Source organism: Odocoileus virginianus, chromosome 16, assembly GCF_023699985.2.
Source record: "Odocoileus virginianus isolate 20LAN1187 ecotype Illinois chromosome 16, Ovbor_1.2, whole genome shotgun sequence".
NCBI classification, from domain to species: Eukaryota; Metazoa; Chordata; class Mammalia; order Artiodactyla; family Cervidae; genus Odocoileus; species Odocoileus virginianus.
In genome coordinates, this window is record NC_069689.1 from 56,704,393 (window position 1) to 56,721,517 (window position 17,125).

The 17,125-nt window shown below is 45.7% G+C and overlaps 1 protein-coding gene and 1 long non-coding RNA gene across 2 annotated transcripts in view; one reads left to right on the top strand and one right to left on the bottom strand.

Moving 5' to 3' along the window:
• Positions 1-1,836: 1,836 nt before the first annotated feature.
• ANKRD34C (ankyrin repeat domain 34C) lies at positions 1,837-17,099 on the bottom strand. The gene is made up of 2 exons (XM_070478258.1): positions 16,332-17,099; positions 1,837-7,730 (listed from the first exon to the last, which is right to left on the bottom strand). The coding sequence occupies exon 2, from the start codon at positions 7,686-7,688 to the stop codon at positions 6,081-6,083; it is 1,608 nt and encodes a 535-aa protein (XP_070334359.1). The 5' UTR covers positions 7,689-7,730; positions 16,332-17,099; the 3' UTR covers positions 1,837-6,080.
• The window catches only part of LOC139038751 (uncharacterized), a 41,616-nt gene continuing 40,101 nt past the window's right edge, over positions 15,611-17,125 (top strand). Inside the window, exon 1 of the long non-coding RNA XR_011491904.1 lies at positions 15,611-15,930. This is a non-coding gene — a long non-coding RNA (uncharacterized lncRNA). The remainder of the gene's footprint in view (positions 15,931-17,125) is intronic.

Here is a 17,125-nt window from a genome sequence, read left to right on the forward strand (position 1 = left end):
CTTGTCCCTCATCGCCACCCCCTCCCTCACCACTTCTTTTTCTTCTACATCATGGAGATCCCTTCTAATCTCTTCTTGAAGGAGCTGGAAACAATATTGGCCTTCCTTTCCTGCAGACAGAAGGGGGACAAAGACATGCTGAAAAGAGTCCTTTTCTTTGCCCTCTTTTTGTAAAAAAAGATTTTTTTGTCTTAAAACTCAAGATTTTCAAGATGTAAAAATGAGGACCATTTTGAAAGTCTATTGAATTTGTTACAATATTGTTTCTGTTTTATGTTTTGGTTTTTTGGCTGCGAAGCATGTGGGATCTGAGCTCCCTGACCAGGGATCACTCCCACCCCCCCTGTATTGGAAGGCAGAGTCTTAACCACTGAACCCCCAGGGAAGCCCTCCCTTTTTTGTTAACTGTAGTATAAGCCTGACAGCTGGCTTTTCTTCTGTAATGCAAGTGCCTGACTTTGTTTTTGATGGTTGAGGGCCTCCATCTCAAAAATGGCTTTCTCCACAGACACATTGCCAGCCCCACAGGACTAAATAAAGGACCTGGTCATGCTTCCCCCAACTTTGTTTTAGAGATTTTTTTGACTGACCATTTGGGCCTCCCTTTTTTTTCTCTTTTCACACTTTAAATTCCTGCTGTTACAAGGTTTTTGTTTGTCTGTTTGTTTTTCGGGGTAGGTGCAGGAGGATTATTCAGGGTGGGGGGCGTTGCTTTTCAGGTTTTTTGGCTGTGCTTTTCAACATGTGGGATCTTAGTTCCCCAACCAGGGATCGAACCCGTGCCTCCTGCAGTGGAAGCTCAGAGTCTTAACCACTGGACAGCCATGGTAGTCTCTCACTCTTTCTTTTCAAATTCACTAATAAAGAGCGAGCCCATGAAACCTTAAGTCCTCAACTTGGACCCCAATAAAAGCAAACCCCCAGGCCTGGGCCCTCTGACTACCCACAAACAACCTCACAGGTATGCCATGTAATTTTCAGAACCTTTTCCAAAAAAAGCAGCAAACTACTTTTTCACCCAAAGTTTCCTAATGATTATTATGGATGGCTTCTTGCAGGCACAATGAGAACCACAAGGGCTGGTCTTGTCATAACATTGGTTTAGGCTGAGATGGGCATGAAACAATAGAATTTATTTCAACCATCTAGGGGAGAACCAAAGGGTAAGGTTTGGAACTCTCCAGGGAATTAGGAAGTCTGGGTGAAATCTGAATTGCAGAATTCTGGAGTATAGGAGATAAGAGAGACCGTCCAGCTGGTTCATTTGATACTTACTACCCTGCCCTGGAATAAGAGCTAGGAGAAATCAGCTTCTGTTAGTGATCATCAGGATTAGAAATCTGGCCCAAGGAGGGCTGTCCAGGAACCTGTAAGTCCCTGCCAGTAGCAGATGGCAGGTGCATCCCTGGGGGCGAACCAAGCAGCAGAGGCATCATAAAGGAACTCACTCCCCTCGAGGCCATGAGCCTTCTCATTCTTAGCCTTTTTTGTAACCAGAATAGAAACTATAATCCTTGTGTAACTAAAAATTAATTTTGGGGGACTTGCCCGGAGCTTCAGTGGTTAGGACTTCATCTTCCAATGCAGGGGTTGCTGGTTCAATCCCTGGTCAGGAAGCTAAGATCCCACATGCCCGCCAAAAACCAGGACATAAACAGTGGAAACAACATTGTAACACATTCAATAAAGACTTTGAAAATGGGGTCCACATCAAAAAAATCTTTAAAAAGTAATTTTTCAAATCATGCGTACATAAAATAGTGTTTGCTCAGTTCAATGTTACCAGGCAGTCATGTCAAGCCTATCTTAAAGAAAAGGTAATATTTATGATTGAGTCACTAAGAAAAGTGGGAAACACTACTGAAGGATTGCAATTTATCTTTTATTGACATACCAGAAGTATCTAAATAGTTCCGCTACATGGATTTTGGTACATCCTTGAGCACATTGTCAGCTTGAGACTAGGATAGGACATTGTAGAGAACCAGTTCAGAATTGTACGTCTGAAGTACCAAGACACATCAAAGAAGAAGGTCAGACAGAACCTACATTTACTTGATGAAATTCTAAGAGAATGGACAACGGACTTAAATGAACAAACAAATGCTTTGGAATGTTTAGAAAGAACGCAAATCCCAGACATAAGACTTTAGACTCACATTCTATAATAAATTTTTAGAAACATTTCAGAGAGTCTTACATAGGCGAGTTATTGAAATTACAGTTTGCAACTAACTTCTGTAGTGATCTAGGTTCCCCCAAATCTCTGATCTAAAAAGCATGTTTGAGTCTAAATATGCTTTTAAAAAGCATTCCTGTGAGGTTTGTTAACACAAAGAAAATTGCCCACTTATGCATTAACCATAATCAAGTATTGCAGGGGTTGTAGTAGTTTGGAACTGTTCTAATTCAACTAATGCGTCATCAGATAGTGATAAACAGTACTATTGTAATGACTGTCTACAGAAAGGCTAATGGGAAAGTCCTGACTGATGGATGCAGGCAGTAAGTGGCATGAGCATACCTGCTATTACCCACCTGTGCAATGGACAAGCTATTCCGAATGGGCAACTCATTGTGGGTGGTGTTTTGCCTAAGCTAACTGCTATGAAAGTGCCACAGTCACTATTTAGGATAAATTAGGCTTTCAAGTCTTAGCTAAAGGTTTAGAAAAATTCTCTTACGCAGTCTCACTATCCCCAGGTAGATATTACTAGCAGAGGTTAGTTTTAACTGACACTAACAACTGCTAGAAAAGTACTTAAAGTGTGTAGTGTGTTTGTGTGTGTGTGTGTGTGTGTGTGTACCTTTAATGAGCTGCTAAGATCAATGGTTGTCTGTCTGGTTCTCTCTTTAATGTATCTGCGTGGTGTTGCTTTGCCTGTGATCATGTCCACTTGGTAAGAACTATTCTCATCTGAGGATTTCCTAGGTGGCTCAGATGGCTCAGAGGTAAAAGAATCTGCCTGCCGGTGTAGGAGACACAGGTTCAATCCCTGGGTCGGGAGGATTCTCTGGAGAAGGAAATGGCTACTTACTCCAGTATTCTTGCCTGGAAAATCCCATGGACAGAGGAGCCTGGCAGACTACATTCCATGGGATCTCAGAGTCGACACAACTTAGCTACTAAACAACAACAACATTCCTATCTAAATGGTCCTGACTAAACAACAACATTCCTATCTAAGTGGTCCTGAGAAGCCTATAGGATGTTCACATTCAACCAAGTTTGGGAGTCCTGGATTTCACTAGTTTATGTGCAATGCTTCTCATTTTCTTTCCTGAGTGGTGTCACAATATGGGGGGAAGATGCTGTTATCTAGTGGATAGAGGCCAGGAATGCTGCTCAGCAACATATAGTACACACACAGTCTCCCACAGAAAAGAATTCCCCAGCCCAAAAGTCAACAGTGCCAAGGTTGGATATGTACCTGCCCTAATGGAATTACTGAAAAATGAATACTTGTAGTATTTATAACCATCATTAGCACTTTTGACTGGGATATTCAGATACATTTCTAGAGAATATCCTTATAGAAATGGTCTGATCTGCATAGCTTCTGTGGTAGAATTTCTTTCACTTTACAAATGAGTTTGGGGCTCAGTATTTATAGAACCCATGAGAATCTGAAGGGGTCTTTGACTATTTCAGTTACAGTCTGCTTCACTTTGCATAGGGTATTCGGTATTATTTGAGATTTTGAGAATTCAGCGGTCTGAAGGAGTATTTAAAATCAGCTACCTCTTATTTTCATTGTTATACAAGTTAATTTGGGGTTTTATATCACAGCATTTAAACTTTGTAAAAACTGAAATATAATGAGATCAATGGACTTCCACCAATGTACCACCAAGAGTGAGATATAACACTTTTTCACCATCTCAGAAAGTCTCCTTGTGTGTCTTCCCATTCAGTCCCAGTCACAAAAGTGGCCACTTTCTGATTTTTTTTTCCACCACAAATTAGTTTTGTTTGTTCTGGGACTTTATATAAATGGAATCCTTTGGTTTGTACTCTTTTGTGTTTGGCTCCTTAATTCAGCATAACATTTTAGAGATTTATCCACCTATGTAAAAATATTCTCCTGTTGATGGACATTTGGGTTGTCTCTCTTTTTTTTTTCTTTTTTTTTTTTTTACTATTTAGTAAAAACTTCTATGAGCATATGTATAAAAGTCTCCCTATGAACTTGAATTTTTATTTCTTTTGGGTAAATGCCTAGAGTGGAGTTACTAGATCATACAGTGGTATAGGTTTAACTTCATAATAAAGTACTAAACAACATTAAAAAAATCAGCTTTGTTTTATCCAATTACTCCTCCCTGTGCTAGGCACCGTTACAGGCACTTTCATATATTATCTCATTTAATTCTCACCACAAACTTGCCAGGTGAGGCATTACTAACCCCGTTTTACAGATAAGGGAGTGGAGACTTGGAGAAGTAAAGCTACTTCCTCAAAGTCTTACAGCTGGTAAATGATGAAACAGAAACAAAGACCCAAATCTCAAAGTCTTTCCTCTTTCTAGTATGTGATGCTACCTCCAAGGGACTCCTGAATTTTTTTTTTTTAATCATAGAGCAAACCTATCTAAGCAGCATGAAAGAGAAAATACATGGGAAATAACCAGAAATAGCTTCATCTCGAAGGTGGCTACATGACACCAAAAGTGATAAATATCTGCTTCCCTTCTTGGGTTCAAACAGAGTGATTTTAAAAGGTTGTATAGGTTATTTCTACAAATCTCCCATCACGTAGATAATTCAGACAACGAAGAAACCAGATGTTCTTGAATTTCCCAGAAAATTGAAGGGGAAATGACAGTGTGCATCCCTTAAAATTTTCAGGCTCCAACTCTCCCCCCTGCCCCCCGCCTCTGACCTGAGAACCAGCCATCATCTCTACCTTGTAATATATGTGTCTCTCAGCAGCATGCATTATTCTAGTTTGGCAAGATCTCACCCAGTTTTTTTTTTAAAGAATAATAAGGAAATACTTCTTATGGGTCTATTCTATGAGTTGTATAATATTCAGCTCCAAAGTAGCTAATAGCCCTGACTTTTTTTTTCCCATGAGATTTCAACACAGAACCTGAGTCAGATCAGGAGGCCAAAGTGAGTTTCACTTCTGGACACGATTCATCTTTGAGGCACCAGCTACTTACTATTACATGACAAAATTTGGGGGACATGTAGATATGATATTTGGGAACCCAAAAGTGTTTGTCATTCTGTTGCATCTGACTCTCTGAGACCCCATAGACTGTAGCCCACCAAGCTCCTCTGTCCATGGGATTCTTCAGGCTAGAATACTGGAGTGGGTTGCCATTTCCTTCTCCAGGGGATCTTCCTGACCCAGGGATCAAATCCAAGTCTCCTGCATTACAGGTGGATTCTTTACCCTCCAAAACACTGGAGAAGCCCAAAGGACACCCAAATTAGTGGATAAAATCTGTTGCTGAAGTTCTGGAAGAGCTTCACTGTGCTATACCACCCAGTGCCCCCTGACATGGTTCAAGGTAGGAAGCAGATGCCAGAACCTCCCTAATGGGAGAATGCTGCTTCTGTTTCCCCGGATGTAACACGAATCCCCAAATTTCATAGCCTGGGGATTGGTGTTGAGCCTCTGCACATTCGAACACATGTTAAAGCCCCTCGTTTTCCTCTTAGGCACTTTATAGATTTATGACACATGACATACTCCAAATACCACCTTGTGATTTAAATTCTTGTTTGTCTGATATAAAATAACAGGTGTCAGCAGCTCAGATCATGGTACCTGCTGTGTGACTTTGAAATTCCGAAGGTTTTCTTCTTTGAGAGATTTCTTTTTTTTTTTGCAATTTCAACTCTAAAACCCAGTTATCCTGAGCCCTTTCCAAGGAGCCCTGTAAAACCCCAGATGTCCCTTCAGAAGGGAAGTGGCAGCCTGTTTCCATCTCTTTTGAAGCAGCCACACAGCAGCATTAAGGAATGATCAGGATACAGAGAGCCTGCATGGCCATGTTGGTCTAGATCACAGTACTATTCATAAACTACATAGATTTAAAACAAAACAAAAACCTCCCTAAAAGCTTAGTCTACGTCATGATTTCCTCAAAGTCAGATAGCTGCTTCATCTGCTCAACTTGCATAGAATGCCTCCGGAGGAGTTTCTTTTTACTTCTCAAGTCAACTCTCTTTGGTGAGCTTGGAGCGACAGGAACCATGGATTTTAAGCCACTAGCAAGTGGAGAGGAAGGTTTGCTGCTCACTCTAATATCCGGGATAGGTGGGTTCAGATTTACATTTAAAGGTGGAAGGAAGCCAGGCCTGGTCTGAGAAATTCGGTCTAGGAGCAAGGTTCCAGAGCCTCGTCTTTCTAGAAGATGGGGTGGCCTGCGGCGGGCTGAGTTGGGTGATGTGCTGGATACAGCGTCCAGGGACTCCCTGGAGCCCTGGAAGAGAGACAGGTGGGAGCTGTTGAGCTTCTTGCGATCCAGTGGTCCTTTGCCTGATTCTAGGGAGATGGGGGTGGGCAGGTCAGCCCCAGGCTGTAACTCTAAATCATAGAGGTCATTCTCCAGCCGTTTGAGGGTCACGGCGTCTTTGAGAGCAGAAGGACCTGTTGGGCAGATGCCCACTTTCTCTTGGTCGATAGAAAGAGTGCCTCTTCTGGCCAGACGTGGGTGGGGAGCCTGAGTCTTCTCATAGGCTGCCTTCCACGAGGCTGGTGCCGAAGAGACTGGGATCTTCACAACCTGTTCCGTGACCATGTGGACGAGGCTGGCATCTTTGCCATCAATGCTGCTGGTTCTGGAGAGGGGGCCCCTTCTGGGGAAGGACACATCACCGATGCTCTTGACCTCGCCATCCATGCCCACACCGTGGGTCTCGTCCTGACACATGCAGGCAGCGGCCAACACAGAGGGTGCAGTCAGGCCCCAGGGCTCAGACTGGAGCCTCTTCAGCTGAGGCAGGCGGGCCCTTTTGAGATTCCCAACTTTCCGAGCAGGCGACCCAGGTTCATTAAGAGCCTTGGCAGTGTTGCAACTACTTGGATGCCCTGATTGGAGGCTAAAGAAGTCATCTTCCTTCTCGCTGGGTGGAGAGCCCAGGCCTAGAGCCTTCAGTTCAACCTCAGATGGAGAAGCACATGGGGGAGGCGACTGTCTATCTTCCTCTTTGGGTGAAGGGGGAACATTCAGATACTGTTTGGTGGTTTTGGTGCCCGAAGACGACTTGTCTGTCGTTATGATAATCACCTCCTTGCCTTTGGCCTTGCAGGCATCCAGAAGATGTCTCAATGCATCCTTGTCATCTGCGTTTATGGCATAAACCAGAGCTGAAGCCCCAGTGCGGTCCTCAAGGCTGGGGTCTGCTCCGTTCTCCAGCAGTAGGGAGACCACGTCCCCCCCAGCTCTTCGGATACAGGCGTGGATGAGGGCGGTCTTGCCAGACTTATCCTGGATATTGGGGTCTGCCCTGTTGTCCAGCAGGTACTTGACCATCTTGGACTTGCTAATGCTCTGCTGGTCCACGTGCTTGGTGATGCACGCCACCATGAGAGCCGTCTCCCCCTTGTCATTGCTTTCGTTGATGTACGCGCCCCCTTCCAGGAGGAGCCTGGTCAGCCTGAGTCTCCCGAGCCACACAGCCTTTAAAAGTGAGTTTCCGTCCGTCCTCAGTTCGGTGTCATCGTCCATCATCCTGGCTACAGCTTAGGGTCTCAGCCACAGCAGTGGTCAGACCTAGGAAGGAAGAAGAGAGAAAAGTGTCATATATTCTATAGCTTTGGAGAAGGAAGTGATAGCTCACTCCCGTATCCTTGCCTGGAAAATCCCACAGACAGAGGAGCCTGGCGGGCTACAGTCCATGGGGTCACAAAGAGTCAGACACAACTGAGCACACATGTACACATTCTATATCCAATCTGAGCAGCACAGCTGTTACAGAGACTGTGTATAGTCATGTCCCAGCCTGATCCCAAGTGATACCACCTTGCTTGGCTTTGTTTTCTTTATTTATTGGCTTCGCTGGGTCTTAGTTGCAGCACATGGGATCTTTAGTTGCTGCATGTGGGATTTTAGTTCCCCAACCAGGGATTGAACCCAAATCCCCTGCGTTGGGAACTTGGAGTCTTAGCCACTGGACCACCAGGGAAATCTCTTGCTTGGTTATTTGACTTTCCTGAATTTCCTTCTTCAACTGTAACCTGGCAGGGGTGGGGATGGTGATAGTAGCAGGCTACCCCATTAAGTCATTGTGAAGATTAAATGAGATACTGTATATATTAATTAAACAGGTAACCACATGTAAGGCAGCTGGTGTAATGTCTAGGAGAGAGTAAGCAAGAAAACATGCAAACTCTTACTGTGTTGACTGCACATATTTATCACACTGCAGCTTAAGAAACTTTGTTTTTTGTCTGTTGGCATCACTAAAGTCTGAGTTGCCATAAGGAAAGGTTTGTGTCTATCTTGTTCACTGCTGTAGCCTCAGCCTTTAGCAATGACTTACACTTCATAGGTTACCTCATCAGTAATGATTCAGTACTCTGTTGCTCTAGGTGTGTAGCCAAAAGACCAGAAGAAAATGCATCACAATGAAGATGGGAATGTGAATAGTTTTCATGTTCGTTTTGCTATACTTCCTAAACTAAACATGTATCACAGTCATCGCAGGGGGAATAGATCACAAAAACAAAAACAGTCCAGCCATCCCTTTCCAGGCTGTAGTTCCCACTTCTCCAGCAGATGTCAGAGTTCTCATCCTTGACGATCAGACCCGCAGACCTGCTGGAAGGATGCACTGCCACACCCTCCCCTCTGGTTGAGCAGACCTGAGGCAGAGGGTGGACAGGGGATTGCATCTTTGCTCACCAGTGTTAGGAAATAAAGCTCATACCAGAGCTGCCCCCCGTTGAAGTTTGTCAAACCTGGGTTTCCTGCATTGGTTTTCCTCATGTCGATTACCTAATTCCTGGACTTAGAGCCTCCAATGTGGGTGTTGATCGAGAGGTCTTCCAGGAATAAGGAGACATGGTCTCCTAGAATTGATGCCTGCCAGCCCTGGACCTCTCACTGGCTGCACTCTGCCCACACAGCCACTCCACGTGGACTTTTTGTCCTTTGGGCTCAGCTGAGCAGATGTTACAATGCCTGAGCCTTCCTTCTCCTCATGCACACCATCCTTCCTCTTGCCCCACTCCTTTGAGCAATTATTGATCAATTTCCATCCCTCTGTTGTATAAGAGGGCTTCCCCCTGTGGCTCAGTGGTAAAGAATCCACCTGCAATGCAGAAGACATGGCAGGAGCCATGGGTTTGATCTCTGGGTCAGAAAGATCTCCTGGAGAAGGAAATGGCAACCCACTCCAGCATTCTCACCTGGGAAATCCTATGGACAGAGGAGCCTGGCGGGCTAAAGTTTTTAGGGTCACAAAGAGTCGGACACAGCTGAAGTGACTTAGCAGCAGCTAAGATTGCAAAGAGTTGGACATGACTGAGAATACATGCATGCAAAAATTAAGCAGGAAGTCAGCTTTTCTTGGCTCAAGTTGAGAGATGGATATATAGCCTTTTAAAACATTCAATACATGAATAGATACGTGTTTCTTTTTTGGGAAAAAAGCCCAATTCATACTTAAGTATATAAAGGAGAAGAGGTACCCTTTACCCCTTTACGCCCCCTCCCAACCCTCTTCAAAGCTCCTCTTTCCCTTCAGAAGTAACTTTGATTTATGGTCTAGGATGTGTCTTTCTCCTTCAGATCATTTTCTGCTTCTTTCAAATGCTCTGTTCTAACAACAACTCCATCTCAGTCTGATCTTGTCACAATTGTGTCTATGTGTTCCTATGAGATTTTTCTGTAAAATCACTACCATCCAAAGATACCATATGTTATTAAGTGTATCCACAAGAAGTCTCTGTTTCTGTCTCTTCAACTCTATGCTTCTTTCTTCAGTCTCCTACCAGTTCTATTTGCTTGTTGATTTATTTATTTTTTGACTGCGCTGGGTCTTCCTTACTGTGCAGGCTTTCTCTAGTTGTGGGGAGGACTTCGCATTGCAGCAGCTTCTCTTGTTGTGGAGAACAGGCTCAGTAGTTGTAATGCCCAGGGTTTAGTTGCCCTAAGGCGTGTGGAATCTTAAAGGACCAGGGACTGAACCCATGCTCCCTGCATTGGCAGGTGGACACCCAACCACTGGGCCACCAGGGAAGTCCTCCCCTACCGATTCTCTCCCTCTCCCTCCTCTCCCTGACGTGGCCTTTCTTTCTCTTCTGATTCTGTCATTTTAACCCTCCTGTGGTCCTACGTATGATCATCTTATTACAGTTCCATGAGTTGATAAGCTTGTTAACCCCTAAACTCTGGACATTTTTTTTTTTCCCCACAACCCAACTCTGGACATTTAAAGCAGAATTTTCAAGAGCTGAAGAAAGAAATGGAGAAGGGAATGGCAACCCACTCCAATGTTCTTGCCTGGAGAATCCCATGGATGGAAGAACCTGGTGGGCCACAGTCCATGGGATCGCAAGGAGTTGGACATGGCTGAGCCACTAACACACAGAAGAAACGGCAACTGCAGTGAAAACAAGCTGTCTTCCATTCCATCCAAGGGGCCCTTCATCTCCTGGCCACCCATCATCAGCACCTGCCTGCTACACCTATTCTCTTTACACTCCATCTATCTTGAAAGCTGGCCATGGCTCAACTGCCCCACTTTTTCCTTTTCTTCCTTCTAGTCCTGTTCATGTTTCTAACTATAAGCCCGCCCTGCTCTTCTTTAATTATTCATCATCCCTCAAATCTCAGCTCCAATGTTACTTCCTTTTTAATCAAGAGAAAAATCACTCAAGATGGAAGGGAGAGAGTGGAATAAAATTACAACTGACTCATATCCAGACTATATAAAGAACACCTACAAATCACTTCCTCCAAAAGAGGATACACAAATGGCCAATAAGCACAGAAAACGGTGCTCAGCCTTGTTAGTAATCAAGGAAAATCAAATTACAGTGCCATGTAGCCATAGCACTACCCCCTCCAGTGAGGCTAAAATTAGACCGACAGCATCAAGGATGCAGGAAGATGGAAGCAGGAGGCACACATTGGTGGAGCGTCAGTTGGTTCCACCGAGACAATGCCTGTGCTCTGACCCAGTAATTCCATGCCTGGGTTTGGGTGTGTGGTGGACCGAAAAGCATGGCCACAAAGTCCTCCCCTCCTTGTGTGCACACCACCTGTGGTGAGGTCTTCCCTCTCCTCCCAAGGAAAGGAGGAGTCAGCACGGGATTTGCTTTGACCAATGAAAGTGAAGTCACTCAGTCATGTCCGACTCTTTGCAACCCCATGGACTGTAGCCCACCAGGCTTCTCCATCCATGGGATTTTCCAGGCAAGAGTACCGGAGTGGGTTGCCATCTCCTCTCCAGGGGATCTTCCCAACCCAGGGATCGAACCCAGGTCTCCCGAATTGCAGGCAGACGCTTTACCCTTTGAACCACCCAATAAGATGCAGCAGAACTAACTGTGTGGCTTTCAAGGCAAGGCCTCAGGGGACCTTGCAGCTTCAGGATTTGCTCTCTTGGAATTTGACTGCCATGGACAGAAGCCTGGGGTATCTTGCCAGAAAGGACACAGGGCATTTCAGCTGACAGCCTCAGCGAACACTGGAGTGTCCATGAGGCCATCTCAGAGCAGCCAAAGCCCCAGAAGATGGCAACTGCATAAGGGAGCTTGGGGGAGACCAGCAGATGTTCCACTTCCAGAACTATTGGCAAAGAAGTGATTCTTCACTTAAGGCACTCATTTTGGGGATGTTTTTTTCTCAGAAATAGATTACTGATAAATATGTGTAGCAAAACACATGCAAAAATGATCCCGGGAGCCCTATTCATAAAAAAGCCCAAACTAGAAACAATCCCTCAAGATGAAAATAGAGGGACTTCCCTGGTGTTCCTGTGGCTAAGATACTGGGCTCCCAATGCAGGTGACCCAGGTTCTATCCCTGGTCAAGGAACTAGATCCCACATGCCACAACTAAAGATCGCTCATGCCACAACTAAGACCAGGCACAGCCAAATAAATAAATACATAACTAAATAAAAATATTTTTTAAAAAGAAAATAAAGAAATGGTAGTGTATTCCTATGCTGGAATACTATATATCATCTTTGCATTCTCTATCTCTCACACACACCCACTCACACACACAACATACCAAAAGAAAAAATGTGGGTACTGCATTCCTTGGGGTCACCTTCCTCACTTGGAGTATTGATCTGGTTAACCATCTGGGTCAGCCTCCTCCCTGTATCTCTGAGTCCTCTGAGGTGGGGAAACTGTCTTTTGTCCCTCATCAACTGTGAGATAATTTGAAAGTTGGATAAAGGGAAAGAAGGAGGAAGGGAGGAGACAATGAGGAAAAGAAGATGGAAAAGGGATATGGGTGGACCATTGGGTTGTCTCTCTCTGTGTTGTGTGTAGTGCCAGTCACATAGCTCTGGAGCACCTTGAAGTCTGGGGTGGAAGGAGGCAGGTAGGGAGAAAAAGAAGAAAGAAAAGGAGGGAGAGGATAGGATATCTGGGAGGGGCATCTCTCCCTTCATTTTGCATCAGCGGCTACCTCCTCCTCTGAGCTCAGGATTGTTCCCCATCTACTCTTCCCCTGGCCCCTAAGGAGGGAGCAAGATGAAGGCTCAACATCCCAGTAGCTCTCTGAGGTCTGGGTTGTCTAGCCCATTGATGGAGAGAACTTTCTCCATCCCCAGTGAGCTACTTTTCAGGTTGTCTCTAGCCATTTTTTTCACTGTGGTCCTCCCCACTTAAATTCCTTAAATGATGAAAATGCAGGAGCTCTGTGCAAGGACAGAATCGGATCCTTACCTCATCCCTGTAGCCCAGATAAAATGTGCTGCCTTAACGTTAACTATTGGCATGCTGCATCCACCTTACACTTTTCACATCAAGAAAAGTGGGTTGAAGAGATTGCAGGTCACATGGCTTATTGACAAGAGCCTTGCAGATGATGCCAGACTCGCTTTATGTGTCATCCCAGATGTACGTCTCTCCTCTTTGGGTTTTGACTGTTCACCTTTCTCTCTTGCCCAAGTGGCCTTCAAAAGGTCCATACCTTGGTGTTGGAGTCAGGTCACCCTTGCTGTCACTGCTACAGATGTCTGAGCCCCACACCTGGGTGCCACCAACCAGGAGAAACTGACTATTGGAGAAACTGTTTCTCCATCAACTGCCTGGAGAGATCAAGTTACTCTGCTCAGATCGGTGGTGAGGACTGGCATTTTGTAGGACAAATGTTGACTGATGGGAGATGGGTGGTAGATGTCAGGTAAATTCTTTTCCCTTTCTTCTAATAGCCTAGTTTGGGTCTGGGTGAGATGCAGTGGATTATATAATTTCTGAAAGACTGAGTAATCACTTCACTGGTTGCCAAGCCATGAAGAGCTCAATAAGGTATTTACTTTTCCTCTTTTCCTTGCCTTGTGTTTCATTTCCCTTATTCCTACTTCCCAAGGTTTTATAACCCAATACAGTAAGTCCCCTGCATATGGATGAGTTCTGTTTCAAGAGTGCATTCGTCATAAGTCCAATTTGTTGCTAAGTCCCACAAGGTTAGCATAGGCACCCAACTAACATACTCGCTGTATAATACTGTACTGTAATGTACTGAGATCAAACCAGTCAATCCTGGAGCAAATCAACCCTGAATATTCATTGGAAGGACTGATGTTGAAGCTGAAGCTCCAATACTTTGGCCACCTGATTTGAAGAACTGACTCATCGGAAAAGACCCTGATGCTGGGAAAGATTGCAGGCAGGAGCAAAAGGGGGTCGACAGAGGATGAGATGACTAGATGGTATCACAAACTCGATGGACATGAGTTTGAGCAAACTCCAGGAGATGGTGAAGGACAGGGAAGCCTGGTGTGCTGCAGTCCATGGGGTGGTAAAATCGGACACGACTGAGCGACTGAACAACAACTGTACTGTAATAGATTTATAATACTTTTTGCACAGATAATGCATAAAAGCTAACACCAAAAAAAAAAAATAGCACTATAGAGTATATGAAAGCACAACCACGTGTAGAGGATGCACCCACATGGCAATATATGCCAGATATGTGAACTGACTTATGTGACTGGACAGGTGAATGCACATTTGCATCTTTGAAAGTTCAATACTTGAGGCTCGTATGAAGGGACTTACCATAAAGTGCTCACATGTATGTTTTTGCCCCAGGATGATACCAACTGCATTCTTTGAAGCAGGGCTGTTTTGTGTTTAACTCAACTCCACTTTAATGGTGACTAACATAATTTCAAAGGCACATGGACTGGAAAAGAAATGCTGAAAACTAAAACATCACTAACTCACGCACGCAAAATATTTTTTTGATGGAGGAGATGAATGGGTGGAATTGTTTGCCTTTTTTGTCCAAAAGTGTTAGTCGCTCAGTCATGTCCAACTCTGTGACCCTATGGACTGTAGCTCACCATGCTTCTCTGTCCATGGGATTCTCCTGGCAAGAATACCGGAGTGGGTAGCGATTCCCTCTCCAGGGGATCTTCCCAACCAAGGAATTGAACTCGGGTCTCCTGTATTGTAGACAGATTCTTTACTATCTGAGTGAATGGGGAATCCCATAAACCCTTGGATTATTTCATTATCCACAAACTATGGAAGTCTTAGACTTTTGAAGCTGAGAGGAGCCATCTTGTTCAACCTTTCCCCATTTATAAGTGGGAAGTTTAAAGACAGAGATTGAGTCTTTAATCTCGCTGAATCTAGGCTCTTTCACTGCCAGGTCTTTCCAGACCTTTAGCCTGATTAGTGTAGAACAAGGCTGCATAGTACTGGGCTTGGGGCTAAATGTGCTACACAGTTCTGTATTGCTTGACTGGAACAGTGCTTTAACATTTTTTAATGGGAATGTTTTAAGATGGATTAAGCCCTGCCCTCAGCTGTGCCCAGCACCCTGTAGAACGCCACTAGGGTTCAATGCCAATCCTCTTCCTCTTTAAATCGCCTGCTCCCTCCTTCCTTCCCCCACTACCACACAACCATAATTCAAAGTTACCTGAATCTTGCCACATACAAGATCTCTTTGACACTCCCTCGCCTAGTACTTCTGCAGGGGAAGCTTTATTATCCTAACTTTACAGATACAGAGCCTGATATCCAGACACATTAGGTAATCTTGCCCAAGAGCACACATCTGTAAGTGATACAGCTTTGATTTAAACTCTGTTCCTCTGATCCCAAGCCAGAGCTCTTTGACAGAATTCTGCCTGACATATCTCCCGACTGTTGTAGCCCAGATTGGAGCTTGCCATTTGGTGTTTGTATAAACTGGGGCAAGTTACTCAAGTTCTCTTGCCTCGGTGTTCTCATCTGTAAAATGGGGGTCATGGACCCATTTGTGGCAGGCTCTAACAATAAAGCAACTCATGTAGAGAGCGCTTTGCGCAGGGCCTTGGCACATAGAAAGCTCTCAGTAATTGTTAAAATTTGAAGAAAGTTGGGTCCACCTTTCAAAATCCAGGAGGCCACGCCTTTCAGCTGTAGTATTTGCGGAAGCTGGGGGTATGTGTTTATACTCCACCTCTTCCTTCCGCAGTCACGGGAAGCAGTTAGAAGCGGATCAGACACTGAGTTCCACGTTTGCCTTTGCGATTCGAGAATCCTTTCCCGGCTGTAGGGGCGGCGTTGGGTAGCCGCCCTCAGCCAGGAGCCTCGGTGGCCTGGGGCGGAGACAGGATGCCGGGTGTTCTCGGATGCCGCGGGCTGCCGCCGCGGGCTCTGTCCGAGGTGCTGAACGCCGCGGGCTCGGTGCGCACAAGCAGTGCGCGCGGGTGTCCATTGTTGCCAGTACCTGTGAGCATCTTCGTGGAGATGGCCGAGTGTGGGGGTCAGGTGAAGCCAGGGCGGTAAGTGCTTCTCCCATCATTTCTCTCAAATGCTTAGATTCATACTCTACACAATATCTGGCACATTTTCAGGATCATCACCTCTCACCTCCCGTTCATCACAGGTTTCTGCAAAATCTGAGGGCTTCGCTCCACCTTCTGTCCACGCACAAATTCAGGCGCCTATCTCCAGGCCCGAACCATAAGTATTTCCGACAAAAATTCATCCCCACGCGTCAATACAAAAATAAAAAATTTAAAAACCATCTTCCACTCCTATCTCCCACAATTTCCTGTGATAAAAACAGACTCTTTCCTATAAACCTCCCACTCATGCCTGTGGCTAAACTGTGTGGACTTACTTCTTAGGAGCTGAAGGTCCCGTTCAGGTGACCAGTGGAGACCCCCCGGGGTGCACTTACCTGGTGGGGACGCTCACCAAGCGAGGCCACCTGGGTCCGGGCCACGGGGGCTGTCATTGCTGCAGAAGCAGAGTCAGGGGGCGCCCCGCACCCCTGCCTGAGGCTGTGGGCTGGCTTGCCATACTGAGCCAGCGCCTGGAGCTGGGGTTACCTGGGGCCTCGCGGGTCCCGTGGAGTGACTTGCCCAGAACTTCTTTAGGGTCTATAAATAAAGCTTCTGCGTCAGTTCCTTCCAATCACTCCATGCTCCTCCAAATTGCAGTGGGAACAAGGGAGTTTTTTGGTTTGTTTGTTTGTTTTTTGAGCGAAAGAAAGAAGCGTGAAAGAAAGATAAGACTTGTCCCCAGTTCTGGCTTGTAGGTCTCCGGCGCAACCCCAGCCCTTCAGCTGCTTCTTCGGTTCGGCTGGCTAAGGAGGAGCCGCTGCCCGCTGGCTCCTCAGAGCATCTCTCCAGCCGGGAGGCGAGCGGCTGGTGTGGGTGTGTGTGCTAGGGAGGCAGGGGGAAGGAGGGGGCAGCGGAGGCGGGGATGCTTCTACCCGCAGCCTCGGGTGGAGGCGCCGGCCACCCCACCCCCTCATCACCAGCTCTTGCGGGATTAGACTAGCTCAACAATTTAACTTGAGTCTCTAGGAACCCCAGAGGGTGGTGGGTGCGGATGGGGCGCGGCGACCCTTGGATCGGGAGAAAGTGACGGGACGCTTCCCAAAGTCTGACACTGCAAACCCCAGACTGGAGGAAGGATTTGAACTCCTGTCTTCTTTCCTCTTTCCGCGGCTCTGCCTTATTCATCAAC